Here is a 22,783-nt window from a genome sequence, read left to right as displayed (position 1 = left end):
CTGTAAAGTGGGGCTGCCCAGCACCTGCCCTGGTTGGAGGAGACCCTGTGCCCAAGAAGCCCCGCCCCCTGGAGCCCAGCGGACAGAAGGTGAGATAAGGCTGGTCCAGATGAGCTTTACTGAGCCCTCCCTAGCAGGCCAGGTGTTTCAGCCGCCAGCAGTGCTGCAGGTAGTGGAATCCGTGTCTGTGGTGGGGCCAGATGCATATGACTTCAGTGCTGGACTCGAATTGGCAGGAGACAGGCAGCTTGGGCACCGAGGTGCTGCTAGTGGCTTTAGTTATGGGCCGTTTCTGATGCCGTCTGCTGGACTTGGGGGCTGAGGCCTCTGGTCCATCGGGGGTCTTGTTGGGGGGCTGAGGGGGGATGGTGATGCCACTGGGAGACCGCACAAGGTGGGGTCCCTGGCTGGAGGAGGTGCTGGGACGCTGTGCAGAGCCTGAGGACCGGTGGGACGTCTGGGAAGGGCCAGAGGAAGTGATGGAGGGCTGGGCGCGCTGCTGGCCGTGGACCTGGGGCTGTCGGGGGGACTGGGACTGCCCGGGAGCCTGGGGCTGCCCTGGGGCCTGGGGCTGGCTGGAGGAGTTGGCTCGAGCCAGAAGCCCACCCCGGAGCTTGCTGGGCAGCTGGGTGCCATTGGCAGAGCCAGTGGCAGGGGATTGAGGCTGGGAGTGGCCCAAGTTGGCGGAGCTCCTGTGGGCTGGCTTGCTTGGGGACGAGGGGCTGGTGGTGGACTCCACTGGGGAGTCGGCTGGGGAATCCACGGAGGACTTGGAGTGTAACGCGTCCTCCAGCTGGCCGGCCGGCTTTTCTGCACAGGGGCTGGGCAGGGACTTCACCTGTTCTTCGGGAGCTGAGTCACGCTTGCTTTGACTGTGGAGAGAGCGCCCTGAGGGTGAGTGAGGCGGGTCTGGCTGTGTCCAGGGGCCCAAGGGCTGCGCTAAGCCGGTGGAGACTGGGACAGAGGCTGCTGGGGACTGCCGGGGGCCAGCTTCACTTGAGTGGCCAACAGCCGGCCTTGGCAGGGAGAGAGGCAAGTGCCGGCACTCACACACACACGCACGCACACACGCACGTGCGCACACACGTGTGGGCCCTCCCTACCTCCCAGGGGCGGGCATTACGTACAGTCGGCTCCGAGGGCAGTGAGGGGACCACTGCCGCAGCCGCCGGGGTGATGAGAGCCCGGCTGCGGGCCAGGGCCTGCAGGACTGGTTCCGGAGAGCGTAGGAGACAGAGGCGGACAGTGAGAGGGGAAGATTTAGCGAGCACCCAGCGGAGGCGGTCCAGACGCCAGACAGAGCCCAGTCAGAGTCAGGAGGACAGCAGGCAGGAATGAAGGTGAGTGGGGCAGGGGGAGCCGGGAGACAGACAGACAGACAGAGACCGGAGAGACAGACACCCCTCGCCCTGCGAGCACGCACTGTCCCTCGTTATTCCGGCCGCCACGTCCAGGGTCCGCCCGCTGAGGTCGCTCACGATGCTGTCCACGGCCTCGTGATACTTTAGAAACAGTGGACGTATGACGCGATGATACAGCACGAGAGCCCCGTTCCAGGGGCCAGGAGCCATGCAGAACAACAGGAAGGCGCACTGCGGACACAGGGCAGGAGTTCCACTTGGCCCCCACTCTGTGCCTCGGGTTGGGGGGGGTCTCCTCCATCAGATGCTGGGCTGGGGTGGACCTGGCCACACTCATCAGACACCTCTGTGGATGGGCCTGGCCTCCGCATCAGACACCCCTGGGGATGGGCCTGGCCTACCCTGTCAGACACCCCTGGGTACCCGCTCCTGGGAACCCCAGCCACCACGGTGTGTCCCGGGTGGTGCCCACCTTGCCCGCGTAGTAGAAAGGGAACCAGGACAGAAGTAGATCGCTGAAGAACTCGGCCAGCCCAAACAGGCCGTACACCACCCAGTAGGTAAGCCACACAGTGTCGTCTTCTTTGCTTGGGCTTTCGATAGCTTTGATCCTGGGGGAGGCAAGGCAGGGTCAGGGGCTGCTCAGAGCCCCAGACGCCCCTCCCCGCGCCCCCAAACCAGCGGGCACTCACGAAGCATATGCGGGGTATGCAAAGCCGATGAGATTGCACAGCAGAGACGCCCCGTACCCGAACAGAAGATACAGGCTTAGCAGAGCGGCGGCTCCTGTGGAGAGGGGGCTGGGTGTGGGCTGCACGTGCTGAGCCCAGTCTCCAGAGCCACCTTGGCCTGGCCCATGCAGCCTGCATCCATCACTCCTCCCAGAAGCCTCGGCGGCCCCTCTAGGAGGGGTTATTGCCCTGCAGCACCTGGGCAACCCTCATCGTGGCCCTGAACCCCACTAACATGTCAGTTTCCACCGCAGGACTGTGAGCTCCCCAAGGGCAGGCCAGCACCTTAGGACTGGTCTGTACTGAGTGGCTGCCCCGTGTTTGTTGAATGAATATGTGATCTCTGCAATTATAACCACCTCACTCTGGGTCCTATAGGAGGAGCTGAGCACAAGAGGCTAGAGTTTGAATATAAGTAAATGGGAGAAAAACCAAGGCATGATTCCTGGAGAGCGGAGAAAGGCAACAATTTCTAACTTTTTTCTTAGTCCAGGGTCTCTTCCCCTCACCACTGCTGACTCTGGGGCAGGGGGAACCACCCTGGGCACTGCATCTGGGGTGTGGAGCAGCATCCCTGGTCCCCACCCACTTGATGCCAGGAGCCCCCCAGTCGTGACCATCAGATGTCCCCAGACATCGACCGGTGTCTCCTGGGGGCTGCACGGCCCCCTCTGAGAGCCCTTGTCTTAGTGGGAGGATGCAAAGCGCCGTATTGAGAGTCCCCCTGACTGAGGAGGGCTCTCACCCACTATGAGACACCTAGCAAGTGTCTCTCTGCTTGCAGCCTCAGTTTCCCCAACTGTCAGTGGGGTGGGTAGTGGCCCTGTCTCCTAGGGCTGCTGTGGAGTTAGCTAAACAAGACTCAGTAGAAGGGACCCCGCCCTACACGTCTAGGGAACCCCTTCCGGTGGCCCAAGCACACTCCCAGCAATGAGGGCTCAGAGGAGAACGGTGTGGGGGATGGGGGCCAGGAGCGTTAGCCACTCTGAAATCATAATGGTCGCTGCTGCATTTATGAAGCGCTTCTTGTGTGCAGGTCTCTGTCCCTCCCTGCTCTGTCTCATTCAACAGCCAGGACGAAACGGAAGCTGGGGGTGGGGGTGGCGGAAGAGGCTCATGCTCATCACTCGGGGAGCCTCTGGCTCCTGGGAGCATTTACAGCCTCTTCCCCCACCTCCAGGCTGTTATCTGCAGAGAGAGACAGAAGCCACTAGTGGACCAAAGGGCAGAGTTCTCTCCACCCTCCCCTCCACCTGCATTAGCCTTTATCCTGGGGGTCTGGGGTCAGGAGAGGGAGGGGAATCCCCAGCTGGCCCTAGGAGGCCTGGTCACTGCCTCTTCTGGGTTTCCTCCTCAGTTACCTGGGAGGGGGTATTTTGGCCGTCTCAGGCCGGTGGGGCCCAAGGGTTCCAACATCTGGGAGAGGGGGTGGGGGAAATGGCACCCCTTCCCTGGCAATTGCTGCTAGTTGGGGAGAAGCAGCTCTCCCAGGGCCCCTCTCCGCTCAATCCCTATTCCTGCAGCCTCAGCAAAGGGAGGATGACCTTGGACATGGGCGGGGACAGTCCAATCAGCAGCCTACGGGGCTGGGGTGGGGTGGGGGTGGATGCTCCAGACAGGGCAGACAGCAGGGGCAGCCTCCCACTCCAGGCGTCGGTTTCCTCCCTGTGACCCCCCAGCCTACCCAGCAGGCCCCTCCCAACAGGCCCCTCCCCTGTGTTCTATGACCTAAATTCCCCGCCCACTGGTATCAGGGATGTTGAAAAACAGGCAGGAGGTCAAGGGCTTGCTCTCAGGGGCAGGTCCCTGGCTGACCCGACACAGATTGGGCACTAGGAAGCTGGGGGGACAGGTTTTGGACCTTCCTTGGGCTGTCTGGCATGGGAATCCCCCAGCTGGCAGGGAAATGGGAGGAAAGGGGACTCTAAGGATCTGTACACAGGGCTCAAAACACGTGGCATGTCCTCAGCCAGAGCTGCCCCCCAGTGTCCGAACAAAGTGTCCTGTGATTCATTCCAGGGGGGCTTCCTGGAAGAGGTGGCAGAGGGCAGTCGGGTCTGAAGCACCAAAAAAGAGGGGAGGCACTTAAGGGACACTTACTGGACAGTTTCAGAGGGTGGCAGGGGCCACCCAAGGTCACTGAGGAAGAAAGGCAGAGGAGGGACTGGAATGGAAGTGACAATCGGGGTGGCTGGACCTCCCTCTCCGTGGGCCCCATTCAACCCTTCTTCAACCCCACCACAGCAGTCAAACAACCCAACTCCGGACGGGGGAGGGGAGAGGGCAGGCCAAGGGCAGGGGTAGGGGGTGATATTAGCAGGAAAACAACCTGAGGGGAGGTGGGAGTGACCCTTCCCCTCCATGTCTGGAGCATCCCCTGGGAAAACGGGAAGATCTCTACACTTGCTTCCATGCTGGAGTCCATCCGGGAAGAGGGTGGCAAGACTGGCAGGGCACTGGCTGCCTACCTGCCCCGTCCTCCCCGGGGGCCAGTAGGACAACTGGAAGAACCGGACTTCTGCCTGGCGGGCACCCAGGGCCCGGAGGGAGGGAGCAGAGGACGGCTGCGGGGCCGAGAGAGGGGGTGGTCCTCGACCGAGGTCGCACAGCGGGGGCGGGGAGGGGCTGCAGGTAGACCCAAGGTCCCGGTCCACGACCCTACCCAGAATCGCAGTCTCCTTCCTGAACTGTGGGCGCGCCCCGCCGCCTGAGCTGGACCCCGCAGCCGGAGCTGGCCGGAGGGTGCAGGTCCGAGGCCCCGGTAGCCCACGGCCTCAGTGTGCCCGTCTGCGAAATGGGGCGGCGGCCCCGAGAGCCCCCCCCGACGGCTCACCCGCGGCCAAGTACCGCTTGTCGACACCGGTCTTGGCTTCGAGCGCCCCTAGCGCTTCGGTGGCCAAATTCCTCTGTTCCAGAAAGCGCTCGAAGCGCTGGCGCAGGCCATCCATGGCACCGGCGGGCCCGGGGCTGGCAGCTTGAACTTGACCGCCACCCCGTGTACCTGCCGTAGAGCCTGCGCGCTGCCTTCCGTCCACGCGAGCCGCACCGCCGGACACCGGGGCCACTCTCCGCCCCCGGGCTGGTCTCCGCCCCCGGGCTGGTCTCCGCCCCCGGGCTGGTCTCCGCCTCCTGTCCCCCTCTCTGGCCAATGGGAGGGCAGGGAGGACAAAGGAGGTGGGGCCTGCCCCGTCTCCTCCGCCGCATTGCCCCAGGGCTGGCCGCGGCTGCCGCAGCCGCCCCTTTGGAGGAAGGGGGCGGGGCGCGGGGGCTGAGGACGCCGATTGGCCCAGCGGTAGCGGGACGTAACTGATTGGAGGGGCGGGGTCATGGCCGGGGATTATTCGCTGAGCCGTTGTGGGTGGAGCTGGGTGAGGAGAGAAGAGTGCTGGGGAGGCGGAGCTGGTGGGAGGGGCTGGAGAAAGGCCAGAGCTGATTGGAGAAACGAGAAGAGATTTATTAGCAAAAACAGGGAGGGGGCGGGGCTGAACGTAAAGGAGGAGGGACGGAATCTGAAAGGCAGGGTGGGGCGGAGCTAAGATGAGGAGGTGGGACTTATTCGAAAGAGCAATTCTGGTTGGACCAGGGAGGAGGCAAGGCTTATTCTAGGGGGAGGGGGTGTATAGGGAAGTAGGCGGGGCAAAATAAGGGGCGGGGTCAATTATAGCAACAGTGAACCCGCACCTCTGGGTCGGAAGAATTGGTGAATCATTGTACAAATGGGGAGACTGAGGCTTCAGAGGGTTCGAGTCTGCGGAAGAATAGGGTGGGCATGCCTCTCCCCCACCCTGCTGTCAGATCTTCGCGCCCATCAAGTTGGGGAGCTGCAAGGCCCCCTGGGAGTTGAAGGCTTTCAGGGGTTGCTATGGCGCCGGGGGCGGGGCGGGCGCTTGGGCCATCTCGGCGGTTTGGCCAGGAGGAGGGGCTTTTCTGAGGCCCCGCCCCCGCCGGCATGCGGCCCGCCCGGAGTGCGCTCTGGCTGCGCCTGACCTTGGCCTTGGGCCTGGCACTCGTTGGCCCCATGGCTGTGGGTTGGGCCTCACCCCGGGCTCCCATCTATGTCAGCAGCTGGGCCGTGCGGGTGTCCCAGGGTTACCAGGAAATCGAGCGCCTGGCGCGCAAATTCGGCTTCGTCAACCTGGGGCCGGTGGGTGGGACCCGGACTGACGGGAGGGGGCGAGGGCTGGACGACCCCAGACCCCGGCAGATGAGAGGGTGGTACCTCGCTAGGTTCCCCAGATATCAAGGACCCCCCAGCTCACTACTGCCTAGACCATCTCCAGATCCTGGGACCCTCAGAGGGCATCTGAAGCTCCCACCTGGGCACCTGGTTGAGGGAAACATAAGGAAGGGGGGCTGGCCCCTGTCCTGGGAGGGACTCCATCAGGGGTACCAGGTCCCAGCCATGTAGCTGCTCCCCTTTATTCCCAGATCTTCCCTGATGGGCAGTATTTCCATCTGCGGCACCGGGGTGTGGTCCAGCAGTCCCTTACCCCACACTGGGGCCGCCGCCTGCGCCTGAAGAAAGACCCCAAGGTGAGCCTGGCCTTGAGGCTGCCTCCTGAGGGATGTCAGCACCTCTCGTTATTCTTGTAATTGTAATAAATGTCTGTGTGACCTTCGGCAAGTCACCAGCTCTCTCTGAGTCTTGGTGTCCATTTGGCCCCCTAGTCTATACAGTGGGGAGTCAAATGGGGAAGATCTGTGCAGAGCACTCACCCCAGGGCAGATGCACTGTCAACAATTTCTTGTCACCTCCCCTTCCCTCCTCTATCTCACCCTGAAAGATCAAAGTTCCCAGGTACCCCATAAAGAGGCTGGGTTGGGGGAGGGGGTGCTGATTGGTAAGGAGGCAAGAAGCATGACAGCTGGAAACCCCACCAGGAGCACTGGGACAGAGAGAAGTGGTTGGTTTGAGACGTGGTTTGCAGGACAGAGGCCAGGATTGGATGTGTGGGACAGAGAGAAATCACGATCTGGAGCTGAGAAAACGGGGAGAAGGTGGCCCTGATTGCTGAGATGGGGACGGGGGAATATGAACCAGGTTGGGGGGGTATTGGGAGCAGAACAAGGAAAAAGGGGAAAGGGCAAAGGTCTGAGAAAGGGTGGCCTGGGGCAGGCAGAAGGGCATGTGCAAAGGCCCTGGGGTGAGGCAGCCACTGTGGCTGCAGCAGAGGAAGGCTGCTGGGGGCCAGACAGGCAGGGGGCCTTGTGGGCTTTGGAGAGGTGTTGGACAGGCACGGGTTTCACAGAGAGGGTTCCACAGAGAGTAATGCTGCAGTGTGCCAAGAATGGGCTGTAGAGAGGCAGCAGGGCAGGGCTGCTGGACGACCAGGGAGGAGGTGGGTGTGGCCATACAGGGGTGTCCTGCACCAGGGAGGGTGCGGTTGAGAGAAGTGAATACTGCAAGGGGATAAGGGCATGTCTTGGGGAGAGGGATTCTAGAGCAGGGATGGGGACGGGGGCAGGGGTGGGACCCCAGGAGCCGCAGCCACCCTGAATAGCAGCCACCACATGTCTGTGGGCCACAGGGGATGGGTGCTCTGAGGGCTTCAGTCCCCTCCGGAGGCAGAGCCCCAGGCACACGGGGACCCCCAAGAGCAGCCCCAGCAAACACGGGGTCCCTGGCCCCATCGCACACCATGTGGGCCCCAGGACAAGTAGGTGACAGCCCAGACACATTAAGTCTCAGCCCCACACCGCTGACCCTTGGCAGATCCAGGGAAGAGGCCGATGCCAGACCCTGGAAGCAGATTTGGGCCCTTTGACCAGGAATTGGTGGAAGGGCTGAGGGCCAGGGCCCTCTAAAGCAGCCTGGTGTGAGGGCAGGAAGCTGGGAGGAGGGTGGGCTGCTCGTGGGTCCAGCCTCTCCCATGGTGTGGTCTCCCCACCCCCAGGTGCAGTGGCTCCAGCAGCAGACGGTGCAGCGGCGGGTGAAACGCTCCTTGGTGGTGCCCACGGACCCCTGGTTCTCCAAGCAGTGGTACATGGTGAGCTGGCCAGGCTGGACGGCGGGGCCAGGCCAGGCCAGAGCCCCACTGACCCCGGCCCCGCCTTGCACAGAACAAGGAGGTGCAGCCGGACCTGAACATCCTGCAGGTCTGGAGCCAGGGACTTTCTGGCCAGGGCATCGTGGTTTCTGTCCTGGACGACGGCATCGAGAAGGACCACCCAGACCTCTGGGCCAACTATGTGAGCCTGTGGGGCTTGGGTGGGGGCTGCCCCAGGTCCCACGGCTGGTCGCAGCCCCTCATGTCTCCACCCCCCAGGACCCCCTAGCCAGCTACGACTTCAATGACTATGACCCGGACCCCCAGCCGCGATACACATCCAGCGATGAGAACCGGTGAGCCCAGCATCCCACAGGGCATGGGGGCAGCCCCCACTACCCTACGAGGGGCCAAGGGGCTGTGACGGGCACCTGTCTCTGTCCTGGCGCCAGGCATGGGACCCGCTGTGCTGGGGAAGTGGCAGCGACGGCAAACAACAGGTTCTGTGGTGCTGGCGTCGCCTACAATGCCCGAATTGGAGGTACTCAGGCCAGGAGGGTGGTGGGGCGCCTCTTGGCCCCACACTAGCCACTGGGCCATGTCAGGGCCCCAGGCTAAGGGTCGGGGAGAGCTGAAACCCCCACAGACACCTCCATCCCCAGGGCAGGGAGAGTGTGGGGCGCAGGCGGGGTGTTCACCAAGGCCGCCCGTGCAGGGGTGCGCATGTTGGACGGCACCATCACTGATGTGATCGAGGCCCAGTCGCTGAGCCTGCAGCCGCAGCACATCCACATCTACAGCGCCAGCTGGGGCCCCGAGGACGACGGCCGCACAGTGGACGGCCCGGGCATCCTCACCCGAGAGGCCTTCAGGCGCGGCGTGACCAAGGTGAGCTGGTATGGGGCACGGAGGGCCTGGGCCAGCATGCAAGGCCCACACCCCGTCCCCGTCTCTGGCCTGGTTCTCCATCTGCAGGGCCGAGGCGGGCTGGGCACCCTTTTCATCTGGGCGTCGGGCAACGGCGGCCTGCACTATGACAACTGCAACTGTGACGGCTACACCAACAGCATCCACACGCTCTCGGTGGGCAGCACCACCCAGCAGGGCCGCGTGCCCTGGTACAGCGAGGCCTGCGCCTCCACGCTCACCACTACCTACAGCAGCGGCATTGCTGCCAACCCCCAAATCGTGAGCGCCCGCCCCACCCGGTGCCCTGCCTTCCCTCCTGTCCCCTACCTTGCCTCTTCCCAGGGCTGCCCGGTTCACGTCTGACACATAGACTGGGGTTCAGGGACCAGGGCCCACGGTTGGCGCCCCTTCACATGCCCTCGTGTCTCCCAGGCAGGGCTGGCAGCTGGGCGGCTGTGTTCACGGCCCCAGACATGCTGTCGTGCTCTGAGGTGCCTCTTCCTTGGAGCACTTGGGCCGTTTTGAACAGGGGCTGGGTTTTCCTGTGCACCAGGCGCCTGAGTCCCTCTCTGTGCACCCAGGTCACAACAGACCTGCACCACCGGTGCACGGACAAGCACACGGGCACCTCGGCCTCCGCCCCGCTGGCTGCGGGCATGATCGCCCTGGCTCTGGAGGCCAAGTAGGTGACGGAGGGGTCCTGCCTACTGCCGGAGCTCCCCAGTGTGGCCCCGGCTCACCCTCCCTCACCCACCCCCAGCCCGTTCTTGACGTGGAGGGACATGCAGCATCTGGTGGTCCGGGCGTCCAGGCCAGCGCAGCTCCAGGCCGAGGACTGGAGGACCAACGGCGTGGGGCGCCAAGGTGCGGCAGAACGGGCGGGGTTGGGGACGCCACGCCCACAGGGCGATGACCACGCCCCTCCACACAGTGAGCCACCACTACGGCTACGGGCTGCTGGACGCCGGGCTGCTGGTGGACTTGGCTCGCTCGTGGCTGCCCACACAGCCCCAGAGGAAATGCATCATCCACATCGTGCACACCCCCACGTGAGCGCCCTCCTCTGCCCCCTGCACGCCCGCATCTAACCCCAGCCACGTCCCCACTGCCACGTCCCCAGACCTCTCCCCCCACCCTGGTGGGTGGACACGTGGAGGCAGGCCCCGAGGTCTCAGTTCACCCATCTGTACAAGGAAAGGGCAGGATCTGAGCCCAGACCCTGCCTGCTGGCCGCCCATCTCCCAGCAGGCCAGCAGGAGGGGCCCTCACCTCACGTGCTGCAGCCCCCAGCCCCATCCTGCGGGTGATGCACGTGAGGAAGAACGTGTCGGCCTGCTTCGGCCACGCCAACTACATCCGCTCGCTGGAGCACGTGCAGGTGCAGCTGTCCCTGTCCTACAGCCGCCGTGGGGACTTGGAGATCTCGCTCACCAGCCCCATGGGCACCCGCTCCACGCTTGTGGCCATCAGGTGCGGGGGCAGGGGACCGGGCCACAAACTCTCTTTCCTGAGTAACCCCACGAGGAGGAGACAAGTGCCCCGTGGGGTCAGGCGGGCTGGACCCCACCCCTTGGCATCACAGACACTTACAGTGCTCGCGGCTGCTCAGGACTCTGGTTGTGAAGCGCCCCTCATCCCCCCGCCTGCCTGTCTGTCCCAGACCCTTTGACGTCAGTGGCCAAGGCTACAACAACTGGATCTTCATGTCCACCCACTTCTGGGACGAGGACCCGCGCGGCTTGTGGACCCTGGTCCTGGAGAACAAGGGCTACTATTTCAACACAGGTGAGAGCCGGGCACAGGCTGGGGCTCGAGCCCCACCTGCCCCATGCTCTGGAGCTGGCGGCCTCCTTACTGCCCCCAAGCCCAAGGCACAGGGCTCCCGCTGGTGTCCTCTGAGAGACTGAGCACACAGGGCTGGCACGTAATTGGTGTCTGGTTACCAGTGCACAGTAGGGGTTCAGGTATTAAGGGCAGGAGGTATCCAGTTACCAGCGCTTAGAGGGTACTGGGTGACCCTGGGCACCATCTGAGTCTGGGGATCCGGGGAGGGTGTGGGCCCAGAATGTCAGGACGAGGCTGCCGACAGCCTTTCCCTCTTCTCCCCGTGCCCACCACGACCCCTGCCCAGGGACGCTGTACCACTACACGCTGCTGCTCTATGGGACGGCCGAGGACATGACGGCGCGGCCCTCGGGCCCCCAGGGGACCAGCAGCGCGTGTGTGCAGCGGGACACAGAGGGGCCGTGCCAGGGTGAGTGCCCGGTGCCGCATGGCCCACCTGCTGGGAGGCGGCAGGTGGGCAGCGTGCGTGTGCGGCCTGGGACAGGGGACGGGCGGGCCGGGGCAGCAGGTCATGGCCTCACAGCCCGGTGGACGTGTCCCTCCCTCGTGCAGAATGCCAGAGCCCGGCCTACCTCCTGGGCCACCTCTGCCTCACCTACTGCCCACCGAGGTACTTCAACCACACCCAGCAGGCGGTGACGGCTGAACCTGGGCGCCCAGCCGCGCCTGCCCTGCGGGTCTGCTCCAGCTGCCACCCGTCCTGTTACACCTGCCGCGGCAGCTCCCCGCTGGACTGTACCGCTTGCCCCCCGCCGTCCATGCTGGACGTGCAGCGGGGCTCCTGCTCGGGACCCGACCCCCCTGAGGGCCCCCCCCAGCCCACTGCGACCGCCTGCCCCTGCCGCCACGGCCCGGCCCAGGCCGTGGTGCTGGCCCTGTTGGCCGTGGCCTTCGGGAGCCCCCTCCTCTGCCGCATCCTCCTTGTAGGCTGCCCGCCACCATGGGTGGGACCCCCCGGAGCAGGGGGCCACTCCCATCACCACTCCAGACCCCGCTGCAAGCTGGAACCCAGAGCTGGTTGACAAGGACAGCTAGCGTGCGCCTCCACCCAGGTCCCTGGTGGGCACCGCTGCCCTGCTGTCCAGACGGGCGCCCTGTGGGAACCTGCCCCGGGAAGGCCCTGGCTGCCACCGAGGCCGTGGGCCAGGGGCGGCTGCGTGGGACCCTGCACCCCGGCCTCGGCAGGTCCAGGTGAAAGAGGGGGAGAGACAGAGAGAAGTCTCGTTGCACAGTTTGGGTAGGGAGAGGGTAGGATGGGGCAGAGCCCGGCAGTGACCACCATCCCTTCCCTTTCCGGAATGGGGGAAGCAGGAAGGAGAGCAGATGACACCGTCCAGGGTCTCGGGTACCACGTGCGACCTCAGAGTTTGCAAATAAAGGTTGAATAGGAGGTGCAAGTCTGTGGGCTCCTTTGGGGCACCGGTCCCTTCTCCATGGAATGATTGTGGGAGTCCCCTGCGTATCATGTGGAATCTGCCTTCCCCGGGGCGTCTGTCCCTGGAGAAGGGGTCAGCTGGGGTTCTGGGGGTGGGGTGGGGTAGTGTCCCAAGTGATACCCACCCGTGTGCTGCAGAGCCTCTGAGGCCCCACGATGCAGCCTGGCCCCCTGTGGCTCTGGCTCCTCTTCCATCTTTTTTTTTTTTTTTTTAATTTATTTTTGGCTGTGTTGGGTCTTCGTTGCTGCGTGTAGGTTTTCTCTAGTTGCGGCAAGTGGGAGCTGCTCTTCGTTGCGGCACGCGGGCTTCAGTAGTTGTGGCTCACGGGCTCTAGGCACGTGGGCTTCAGTAGTTGTGGCGCATGGGCTTAGTTGCTCCGTGGCATGTAGGATCCTCCTGGACCAGGGCTTGAACCCGTGTTCCCTGCATTGGCAGGCGGGTTCTTAACCACTGCGCCACCAGGGAAACCCTCCTCTTCCATCTTTATGCGTGAGTTTCTCTTTAACGTGGAGAACTAACAGAAGTGCAATTTGCAAAGGACAATTCACCGCAGCTTTCCATCCACTCAGCCTGTCTACCAGCTTCCAGTAATTACACCTTTGTCTATTTTCTGAGGTCGTCGGGAGGCTGAGGGAATTGTGAGCTGGGGTACATTGATCTTACTCCTTCAGGCCTTGACCTCCTCATCTGGAAAATGGGTTCTCCACCTCTCTGGAACAGAAGGAGGATCCTGAGGTGCAGGGGTGTGGGGGTGGGGGTGGGGTAAGGCATGGATGGAGTTAGTAAGGGTCCCTCCTCTGTCCTCGCACACACCAGTGGGGTGGGGACATGTGCCTCTTGATTTTCAGAGCGGGGAGGCGATTTCCACAAGGAAGTGGAGGCTGGTTGTGCCTTGACCATAGCCTTCACTTGAACTCCTGGTTTGTTTCAGGAGCCCCAGAGACAGCCCCGGTATCCAGTGGCCCTGGGCCCCTGAGAATCTCCTTGGCCACCAGGCCCAGGTTGGCCAGCCTCAAGCTGTGAAGGGAATGGGGCTCTGTCTAGGGCTGCAGCTGGACCCAATGGAAGCAGGTGGCTAGTGAGGGAGGGGAGACAGCCAGCTGCTCTCTGAGTCCTGCCCACGGCCCCCAGAGTCCCACCAAGCTCAGCCCCTAGTTCTGAAGTTAGGTCCAGTCTGTGTGTCCAGAAGCACATGGCCTCCCTCTCAGAGCCTCGGTGGCTGCACCCGTGCAACAGCATTAAGCCTGGCACCTGCCTCACCAAATACTCTCAAGGATCCAAAGAGGTAGTTTTCCCGCCTGGCACATAGTAAGTGCCCAAAACATGCCATCTTGGGGCAGCCACTTTGGGAAATAGTTCCACAGACAATTAAACATAGAATTACTGTAGGACTCAGCGATTCTGCTGCCAGGTACGTGCCCAAGAAAACTAAAGACACATTCACACAAAAACCTTTGCAAGGATGTTCACAGCAGCAAAAATGTGGAAAAACCTAAACATCCATTAACAGGTGAATGAATAGATACAGTGTGGTCCCTCCACACACGGGAGCATCACTCAGCCATGAAAAGGAGTGAAGCACTGACACTCCTCAAGACATGGATGGACCTGGAGAACACGATGCTCAGTGAGAGAAGCCAGGCATAAAAGGACACACGATGTGTGATTCCACTGATGGGAAACGTCCAGAACAGGTCTCTCTATATATTCCCAAACCATTGACTTGTACGCTTTAAACAGGTGGACTTTATGGTATGTAAATTACTTTTTTTTTTTTTTTTTGGCCGCGCCTTGCGTCTTCTGGGATGTGGGAGCTTAGTTCCCCCACCAGGGATTGAATCCAAGCCCTCGTTAGTGAGAGCGCAGAGTCCTAACAACTGCACCGCCAGGGAATTCCCTGTAAATTACTTTTTATAAAGTTGTTTAGAAACGCAAAAACCTCCGTGGGCTCTGAGCCTGTCTTCCCACGCTACCCAAGAGGGGAGGGGCCAAGATCACCGTCCAGCGCTACGCCCCCACCCCGGTGGGGAGGGGGTTTTAGAGACAGGAGAGGTGAGCCTGACGGGGATCTGGGAGGCCGGACCAGACGCGCGTGCTACGCCCCTGGCCACCTCGCTGGGGCTGGCGCAGCTGGCATTCACGGAGCGCTCGCTGTCCGCCCGCCACCTGGCGTGGGCTGCACAGTAACTTTGTTCCCACGACAGCCACGTTGGGGGCCGTGTCCCCCTTTTGCAGAAAACCGGGCTTCGGATGCCTTGTTAGGCAGCGAGAAGAGCCGGGATTGGACCCTACGCCCACCCCTTGGGCTTCCAGGCCCGGCGCGTCCTTATTAGCTCTGGTCCAGTCAACTTCGCTGCTCAGATGGTACCCGGAACCTAGCGGGCCCGGCCCCTTTAAGAGGGGCGTGGCTTCGCGGCAGGCGGGAGCCGGAGGAGGCCGGAAGTGCGCGTCACGGGCCTGTAGGGTGGGTCCGCGCGCCAACCGGAAGCGGAAGTGGCCACTGGGCCGTGGCTGCGGGCTGAAGGCTCTACGCCAGGTGAGGAGGCGGTCGCGCTGGGGGCTTCAGCGGGAAGCTGGGGCCTGGTTGGAGACGGAGGCCGAACCCCCTGGCCCTGTGCTGTTCGGCCCTGGGAGGAGCGGGGCAGGACGGGCTTCCCCGGGAGCGGGGTTCCGGAGCGCGTGTAGGTTTTGCTGGGCGGCAGGAACGGCCCGGTCCATGCTCCCTTCTCCCACCTGCAGGGATGGGCTCCAAGGCCAAGAAGCGCGTGGTGCTGCCCACCCGCCCGGCGCCCCCCACGGTGGAGCAGATCCTGGAAGACGTGCGGGGGGCACCCGCCGAGGACCTAGTCTTCACCGCCGTGGCCCGGGAAGGTAGGGGGAGCCCAGGTCGGGCGGGGGAGAGGCGGCCCAGAGACCCCAGCAGGAAGGGGCGGGGGAAGCGCTTGGCTGCCTTTAAGACATACTGGCAGTTAAGTAGTCAGGACGGAGACTGTCTGGCCCTGCAGTGCCAAAAATACGTAGGTCTGGCCTTTTGCAGAAAACGTGTGCCCGTTCCTTGTTCAGAAGTTTGGAAGCACATGAGTGTCACACAGTTGTAGGGTGAATTTTGTGTTCCACTCAGTGAGGTTCGTTTATTCATTCAACAAACCTTCATTGAGAACCTGTTGTGGGTCAGGTTCTGGTATAAGCACTGAGGTGGATAGGTGATGAAAAAAGATGGAAGTGCCTGGGACTTCCCTGGCGGTCGAATGGTGAAGACTAGGCGCTTCCACTGCAGGCGCCACGGGTTCGCCACCGGGTCGGGGAACTCAGATCCCTCCTGCTGCGCGGCGTGGCCAAGGCGGGGGGTGAAAACCTGCGTGCCCTCGGGCCGTTCTAGTGGGTAGAAACGTTCAATATGTAAGGCTTGTGGGACGATAGAAAGTGAGAAACGCTCTGGGGCTTTGTTTTTTGTTGTTGTTGTTTGATTGTTTTTGGTGTCTTTTTTTTTAAAGTTGAAGTATAGTTGATTTACAGTGTTTTGTTAACTCCTGATGTACAGCAAAGTGACTCAGTTATACGTACATATACATTCTTCATATTCGTGATATGGTTTATCACGGGATATTGAATATGGTTCCCTGTGCTCCTGAGTGGGACCTTGTTGTTTATACAGTTTGTATATAATAGTTTACACCTGCTAATCCCAAACTCCCAATTCGTCCCTTCCTCGCCCCCCCTCCCCTTTGGCAAGCACAGTTCTGCTCTCTATGTCTGTGAGTCTGTTTCTGTTTCGTAGATAAGCTCATTTGGGTTGTTTTTTTTTCTTTTCTTTTTCTTTTGGCCGCGCTGTTCGGCATGTGGGATCTTAGTTCCCCGACCAGGGATTGAACCCATGCCCCCTGCAGTGGAAGTGTGGAGTCTTAACCACGGGGCCACCAGGGAAGTCCAATTTGGGTCATTTTTTTTTTTTTTTTTTTTTTGCGGTACGCGGGCCTCTCACTGCTGTGGCCTCTCCTGTTGCGGAGCACAGGCTCCGGATGCACAGGCTCAGCGGCCATGGCTCACGGGCCCAGTCGCTCCGCGGCATGCGGGATCCTCCCGGACCAGGGCACGAACCTGTGTCCCCTGCATCGGCAGGCGGACTCTCAGCCACTGCGCCACCAGGGAAGCCCCTTATTTTATTTTTTTATTTTTAAAATTTTTAAAATACTTATTAACAAATATTTATTGAGTATATATGGTGTACTGCTATAAAGTGAATGGTGTTTTGTTTTTTTAAAATTTATTTTATTTTTGGCTGCACTGGGTCTCCGTTGCTGCATGCGGGCCTCTCTCTAGTTGCAGCAAGTGGGGACCACTCCTCGCTGCGGTGCCCGGTCTTCTCGCTGAGGTGGCTTCTCTTGTTGCAGAGCATGAGCTCTAGAGCACGGGCTCAGTAGTTGTGGTGCACGGGCCCAGCCGCTCCACACGGCGTGTGGGATCTTCTGGACCAGGGCCCAAACCCGTGTCCCCTGCATTGACAGGCGGATTCTTAACCACTGTGCCACCAAAGAAGCCCTGGGTCATATTTTAGATTCCACATATAAGTGATATATAGTTTCTGTCCTTCTTTTTCTGACTTACTTCACTTAGTATGATAATCTCTAGATCCATCCATGTTGCTGCAAATGGCATTATTTCATCCTTTTTATGGCTGAGTAGTATTCCATTGTGTGTGTGTGTGTGTACACACACACACACACACACACACACACACACACACACCATATCTTTATCCATTTATCTGTTGATGGACATTTAGGTTGTTTCCATGTCTGGCTATTGTAAATAGTGCTGCTCTGAACATTGGGGTGCATGTGTCTTTTTGAATTAGAGTTTTGTCTGGCTATATGCCCAGGAGTGGGATTGCTGGATCATATGGTAGCTCTATTTTTAGTTTTTTGAGGAGCCTCCATAGTGTTTTCCAAAGTGGCTACACCAACTTACATTCCCACCAACAGTGTAGGAGGATTCCCTCTTCTCCACACCCTCTCCAGCGTTTATTGTTTGTAGACTTTTTTTTTTCTTGGCTGCGTTGGGTCTTCATTGCTCTGCACGGGCTTTCTCTAGTTGTGGCGGGCGGGGGCTACTCTTTGTTGCAGTGCGTGGGCTTCTCATTGCGATGGCACGGGCTCTAGGCACACGGGCTTCAGTAGTTGTGCCTTCCAGGCTCAGTACTTGTGGCACACAGGCTTAGTTGCTCCCCAGCATGTGGGATCTTCCCGGACCAGGGCTCGAACCCGTGTCCCCTGCATTGGCCGGCGGATTCTTAACGACTGCGCCACCAGGGAAGCCCCGTTTGTAGACTTTTTAATGATGGCCATTCTGACTGGTATGAGTTGATACCTCATTGTGGTTTTGATTTGCAGTTCTTTAATAATTAGCGATGTTGAGCATCTTTTCATGTGCCTGTTGGCCATCTGTATGTCTTCTTTGAAGACATGTCTGTTTAGGTCTTCTGCCCATTTTTCGATCGGGCTGTTTTGTTTTTTTTGATTGAGTTGTATGAGCTGTTTGTATATTTTGGAGAGTAAGCCCTTGTCAGTCGCATCATTCGCAAATATTTTCTCCCATTCCATAGGTTGACTTTTCGCTTTGATGGTTTCCTTTGCTGTACAAAAGCTTGTGAGTTTGATGAAGTCCCATCTGTTTATTATTTTATTTCCATTATTCATTTATTTATATATTTTGTCTGCGCTCGGTCTTTGTTGTGCCACGTGGGATCTTCATTGAGGCACGTGGGCTTCTCTCTAGTGTGGCGCTCGGGCTCCAGGGTGCGTGGGCTCTGTAGTTTGCGGCACACGGGCTCTAGTTGAGGCGCACAAGCTCAGTAGTTTGCGGCATGTGGGATCTTAGTTCCCCCACCAGGGATCAAACCCTCATTCCCCGCGTTGGAAGGCAGATTCTTTACCACTGGACCACCAGGGAAGTCCCAGTTTTGCTTTTATTTCTGTTGCCTTGGGAGACTGACCTAAGGAAATACTGGTACCATTTATGTCAGAATGTTTTGCCTGTGCTTTTTTTCTCGAAGTTGTATGGTGTCATATCTTATATTTAAGTCTTTGAGCCTTGTTGAGTTTATTCTTGTGTATAGTGTGAGGGAATGTTCTAACTTCACTGCTTTACACGCGGCTGTGGGACAGTGGTTTTTTTTCTTAATAGTAAAAAAAAAAAAATTCCGTTCTTTGTTCCATGTAGCCACATTTCAAGGGCTCAGGAGCCCCTGGTGGCTCAGCTGGAGGGCGTTTCCATCACTTGGAACGTCGTGTTGGACGGGGCAGCCCGAGGAACAGGAGCTGTATTTATCCCTGGCCCGCGGCTGGGTCTTCAGAGGCCACTTGAGCCCCAACTTAAGGATCCTGGTCCCAGTTACCCCATGAGCAGTGCCGGGGCCACTCGAGGGCGAGGGGCTTCCCCTGCCGGCCTGTGTTCACATCTAGGACCATACCTGGCCTCCGTGTGCACTGTCTGGCCTTTCCCACCTTGTTACTAAAGCAGATAAAGTGATTTTTAGTTAAATGCCAGCGTTTCTGGGCCTGTTTGTAGACAAGGAAACCAGTCAGAGTGGAGAGGACTTTGACGTATCTCCAGGTGGCCCTGAAACCTGTGCTTTTCCTGCCCCGGTCCCCCCACCCCCCCGCCACGCCCTTTAGGAAGCGTGGTCGTTGGGAAATGTGCGTCCATGCCCTCCTGGCCTCCTCTCACCTCCCTGATTGCTGAGAGCACAGGTGAGGCCGGCCAGCTCATGGTCAGGGTCAAGGCCCTTTCCAGGAGCTGGAGCCCACCCCCAGGCGGGGCCAAGGGACAGTGGAGTCTGGCCTTTACTGTGACCTGTGCCCTTCGGTCCACTGCTTTCTTTGGGGGGTAAACTGAGTCCCCTGTGTGGCCAGCGGGCAGTGATGCTGCCGTGTCCTGTCCCCAGACCCCCCAGCCCCCTCGGGGAGGGCCGAGGACACTGAGGCCCAGCGGGAGCAGCTCTACCAGCAGAGCCGGGTCTACGTGGCCACGAACCAGCGGCTGTGGCGCGCGGGCGCCCAGCTGAAGCAGCAGCGTGAGGAGCTGTGGCGGGCACGCGAGGAGCTGGAGCAGGAGGTCAGCCATGTGGGCCAGGTGGCTCTGCCGGGCACCGCGGCCGCCACCTTCCTGGGCTGACCTGGCTCCCCGGGGCCTCGGGGCCTCTGCTCGACACCTGGCCTGGCGCACCTCACCTGACACCTGGCCCCTGGGTCCCGGAACCAGGGTCCAGGCTCTCTGATCCACGGCCTAGGCACGCCTGGCACCCAGAGACCCCGGGGGACACAGCCCGCCCAGGGGGTGGGGCTGCCTCAGCCAGGCACAGGCCCCTCCCCGATGGTGGGGTCCGGGTTGTGGGCATGCCCCTCGCCCTCAGGAGCCCCGACTGGACTTCCTGCGGGGCCCAGCCCCCGAGGGCCCTCCGTCCATCCTCCCTTCCTTCCTCTGGCGACCCTGCTTCACTGCCCCCCGCATCAGACTGAACTGGTGGGACCCACCCCTCTGGTTCTGCCGTCTCCGTGTTAACTGTGGGGCCCCAGGGGTCCCAGAAGAGGGTGGGGAATTCAGTGTCCTCCCTGACGCGTAGTGGCTGAGGTTATGTGAGGAGCTGTGGTCCCCCCAGGGCCCAGATCTGAGATGGGGCCTCGCGGTGGGTGCCACCCCTCAGGGCCCCCGGCACCCCGACCCAGGGCCTGGGCGCTCCCCCAGGGCACTTGTCTGTCCGTCAGCTGTGGGGTTCTGTCACATGGGGGCGCCATGAGGACGTGGTGGTCAGTCCACTGCCCCGGGCCATCACCCAGCTGCCCTCCTGTCCGTACACCTTCGTCTGTGGACAGGTGGGTGGTGGGGCAGGAGAGGATCTTGAAAAGGGCATCACCCTAAAAAACCCATCCCATGAAGACCAGAGAAGCAGTAGGCTGGCGGGAGGTGGCTCCGGGGCCAGGCCCGTCGTGGATGAGCCCGAGTCCCTCTGATGAAATCCCTTTGTGTAGCTGCCTGAACAGTGCCCCCATAGACCACTCCTTTGCAGGGTCCCCAGAAGCTCGGGGCAGTGCTAGGACCCAGCACGCAGGGCCCTGACAAGGGAGACCCTGCGCATCCCAGGAAGAAAGAGTGTCTGCTTCACCCTCAGAGACCCCAAAACTGGAGACTTGACTTTGGAGGCCCAGGAGATAAGCCCAGCGCGGGCTTGTCTCTAGTGGCAGCAGTGGACGCCAGGCTGCCTCCTCCAGGGTGCGCTGGCTAACAGCGGGCCCCTGGGGTGAGCTGCTTCCCCTCTCCCTGCCTGGCCTGGCCTCCGGATGGGGCCGCCTGTCTTTGGGGCACTGTCCACCCTCCAGATCCCCCCCGGCATCAGGCAGAGACACTCCACTGACTCCTGCCGGGTGCCTCCCCCTGCGCCTGTTCTGAGCGCTCTCCCTGCACCCCCGGGTCACGCTGGGGCTCAGCCCTTGGGCGTCCCCTCGTGTCCTCGCGGTTGTGGGGAGCGAGGCTCTGCAGGCGGCACGTGGACCCCCACCCTGGCTTGTCCCCCCTGGAGACGGGCGCAGGCATTGTGGAGCGCAACTCAACAGCTGTTTATTAAAGGTGCATGTGAGACGCCTGGTTCCGCGGCCTCCTTCCGCCAGATGATGGCTTTACAGTTGGGGGGACAGGATGGGACGGGGCTGTACGTATTTACACATGTCCGGTGGCACTGCAGACCCAGGAGGGAGATGCAGGGTGGAGGGGGAGCCTAGACAGCTGGGCTCGGGCGGCAGCCGGCAGGGTGGCAGGGGTCAGGTGATGCACCGAATCCAGCACCCAGCTCGTGGTGTCCGTCTGCTCCTGGGCCCAGGTCCGGGAGTGGGTGTCCTGTGTCCCCTCAGCGGGTGGCCGGGCGGCATCCTGAGGGCTTCAGACTTTGGTCCTCCAGCTCCTGCCGCAGACGACTGTCCAGCAACCGCCAGTGCCTTCCTCCAGGAAGCGCATCTTCTCAGGGCCCTGGGCCCCCATTGGCCTGCTGGGCTGGGTGATGAGGCATGGCTGGCCCCGCTGCAGGGGTTGGAAAAGGCAGAGGTGGCCCTGACAGGATGGCCCCGGCCTGGGGAGAGAACGCCTGGGCCAGACAGAGGGCAGCGGGGGCGGCCGGGGAGGGTCCTCTGCCCCCAGTCACGGTGGCTGCGCTGCTCGCCGAGAGGTAGCTCTGGGAGTTCGCCCCACGGCCCACGTGGGGAGACAGGCACACAGCGGCCAGAGCGCCGCCCGGGTCTCCCAGTGCGGGGGGCTCCCACCCCGGCCCTCACGGCTGGGCGAGCTGGGGTGGGTCCCCCTTTTCCAGGGGAGGCTGGCCCATGGTGGTGGTGGGCAGCATCCTTCAGCCCCCATATCTAAGAAGGCGCTCGGAAGACCCCCCCAGTCCCGCCCTTCTGGCTACTGACGGGGACTGGGGGCGGCCTGTATCTGAGACGCATCTGATCGTGATCCGCCTGGGGGCCCGGTCCCTGGCACCCTGCTCAGCCCCTGGCCTCCTTCGCTGCTGCCGGCTGGCCCTCCACAGGAGGGGCACGTGGTGCAGCCCTTCTCGCGTGCTGCATTCAGGCCCTCAGGCAGAGTCCTGGCGCCTGTCCTGCAGGACGGTGTGTCGGGTGTGAGGGAGAGGTTGCAGTCTGTGTGTCTCAGCAGCGGCGGTGTCCGAGGGAGGGGAGGGACAGTCGGTGGTGCCCGGGGTGGAGATGGGGCCCCTCCAGCACCTCCTCTTGACTCAGCCCTGCTCCCCCTCCTCCCAGAGAAGGGACAGATGCCGGCACAGGGTCCCCGGCCCCAGGAGCAGCTCTGCAGGGCGACTGTGACTTTAGATCCGCGGGGCGACCGAGAGCAGCCCCGCCCAGAGCTGGGTTCTGCAGGGAGGCGGTGGGCGGCTCTTCGTGCAGGTATGCCGGGGCTCCCCCTCTGCCTCCTCTGGGACCAGCTCCCTCCAGCACCTGTGGGCTCCAGGGCCCCCGCTCCAAGTCCCACAGCTGTGCTGGACCTCAGGGAGGAGGCCGTGCCCGCACGGAGCCCACAGATCCAGGGCTTCCCACGTCGCAAAGGAGGTTGAGATCGAAAAGGGAAAGGCCGGGGGCCGGGCGCCGGGCGGGCGCCTCCCGGGACGTCCTCAGAGTGCAGTCCAGGCCCGGCGGCGGGGCGGTCAGCCGGGCCCCGGCCTCCCCTCGGTGCCCCGCCTGCCTCGGCCAGAGCCCTCGCTGCACGCCTGCCTCTCCATGTTCCTTACGAGGATTGCGGGGATGCTGTGTCCAGACCACCCCCGGCCAGTCCCGGGGTGCTCCAGGCTCCCTACACTCGCCGTCTCGGGTGGGGCTGCCTTTCTGTGGGGCTCAACCACGCCCCTCCCCAGTGCCCCCCGCTGAGGCTGAACAGGCAGGCCAACAGGCTAAGCCCTGGTGAACAAATTACTCAGCCTTGCCCGTAATTACAGGCTTCCTGCTCTGCCATGGTTG

At 61.5% G+C, this 22,783-nt stretch overlaps 3 protein-coding genes across 3 annotated transcripts; 2 read left to right on the top strand and 1 right to left on the bottom strand.

Annotated features, from left to right (window-relative positions):
* Positions 1-5,146, bottom strand: REEP6 (receptor accessory protein 6). The gene is made up of 5 exons (XM_082834847.1): positions 4,926-5,146; positions 2,054-2,147; positions 1,834-1,972; positions 1,424-1,592; positions 1-872 (listed from the first exon to the last, which is right to left on the bottom strand). The coding sequence occupies exons 1-5, from the start codon at positions 5,038-5,040 to the stop codon at positions 835-837; spliced, it is 555 nt and encodes a 184-aa protein (XP_082690973.1). The 5' UTR covers positions 5,041-5,146; the 3' UTR covers positions 1-834.
* Positions 5,147-6,041: 895 nt separating this feature from the next.
* PCSK4 (proprotein convertase subtilisin/kexin type 4) lies at positions 6,042-11,246 on the top strand (the record flags this gene model as incomplete). Its single annotated transcript, XM_082837301.1, has 13 exons — positions 6,042-6,236; positions 6,521-6,625; positions 7,987-8,079; positions 8,153-8,281; positions 8,359-8,435; positions 8,532-8,620; positions 8,795-8,967; positions 9,055-9,267; positions 9,570-9,670; positions 9,749-9,852; positions 9,920-10,037; positions 10,279-10,458; positions 11,120-11,246. 13 exons carry the CDS (start codon positions 6,042-6,044, stop codon positions 11,244-11,246), a joined length of 1,704 nt encoding a protein of 567 aa, XP_082693427.1.
* A 3,521-nt stretch (positions 11,247-14,767) lies between these two features.
* On the top strand, positions 14,768-19,479 carry LOC309959468 (UPF0449 protein C19orf25 homolog). The gene is made up of 3 exons (XM_082835770.1): positions 14,768-14,805; positions 15,009-15,140; positions 19,213-19,479. Exons 2-3 carry the CDS (start codon positions 15,011-15,013, stop codon positions 19,440-19,442), a joined length of 360 nt encoding a protein of 119 aa, XP_082691896.1. The 5' UTR covers positions 14,768-14,805; positions 15,009-15,010; the 3' UTR covers positions 19,443-19,479.
* Positions 19,480-22,783: the final 3,304 nt, after the last annotated feature.

The sequence above is a fragment of the Leucopleurus acutus genome (assembly GCF_964270905.1).
Source record: "Leucopleurus acutus genome assembly, chromosome: 3".
In the NCBI taxonomy this organism is placed as follows: domain Eukaryota; kingdom Metazoa; phylum Chordata; class Mammalia; order Artiodactyla; family Delphinidae; genus Leucopleurus; species Leucopleurus acutus.
This window is presented reverse-complemented; position numbering and strand designations above follow the sequence as displayed.

Coding starts and splice junctions, on each gene's coding strand:
- LOC309959468 (XM_082835770.1), top strand. CDS start 15,011: ATGGGCTCCAAGGCCAAGAAGCGCGTGGTGCTGCCCACCCGCCCGGCG. Junction 15,141..19,212: donor CACCGCCGTGGCCCGGGAAG/GTAGGGGGAGCC, acceptor TCCTGTCCCCAG/ACCCCCCAGCCCCCTCGGGG.
- REEP6 (XM_082834847.1), bottom strand. CDS start 5,040: ATGGATGGCCTGCGCCAGCGCTTCGAGCGCTTTCTGGAACAGAGGAAT. Junction 1,973..2,053: donor GCATACCCCGCATATGCTTC/GTGAGTGCCCGC, acceptor TGCCTCCCCCAG/GATCAAAGCTATCGAAAGCC. Junction 1,593..1,833: donor CTTTCTACTACGCGGGCAAG/GTGGGCACCACC, acceptor CTGTGTCCGCAG/TGCGCCTTCCTGTTGTTCTG.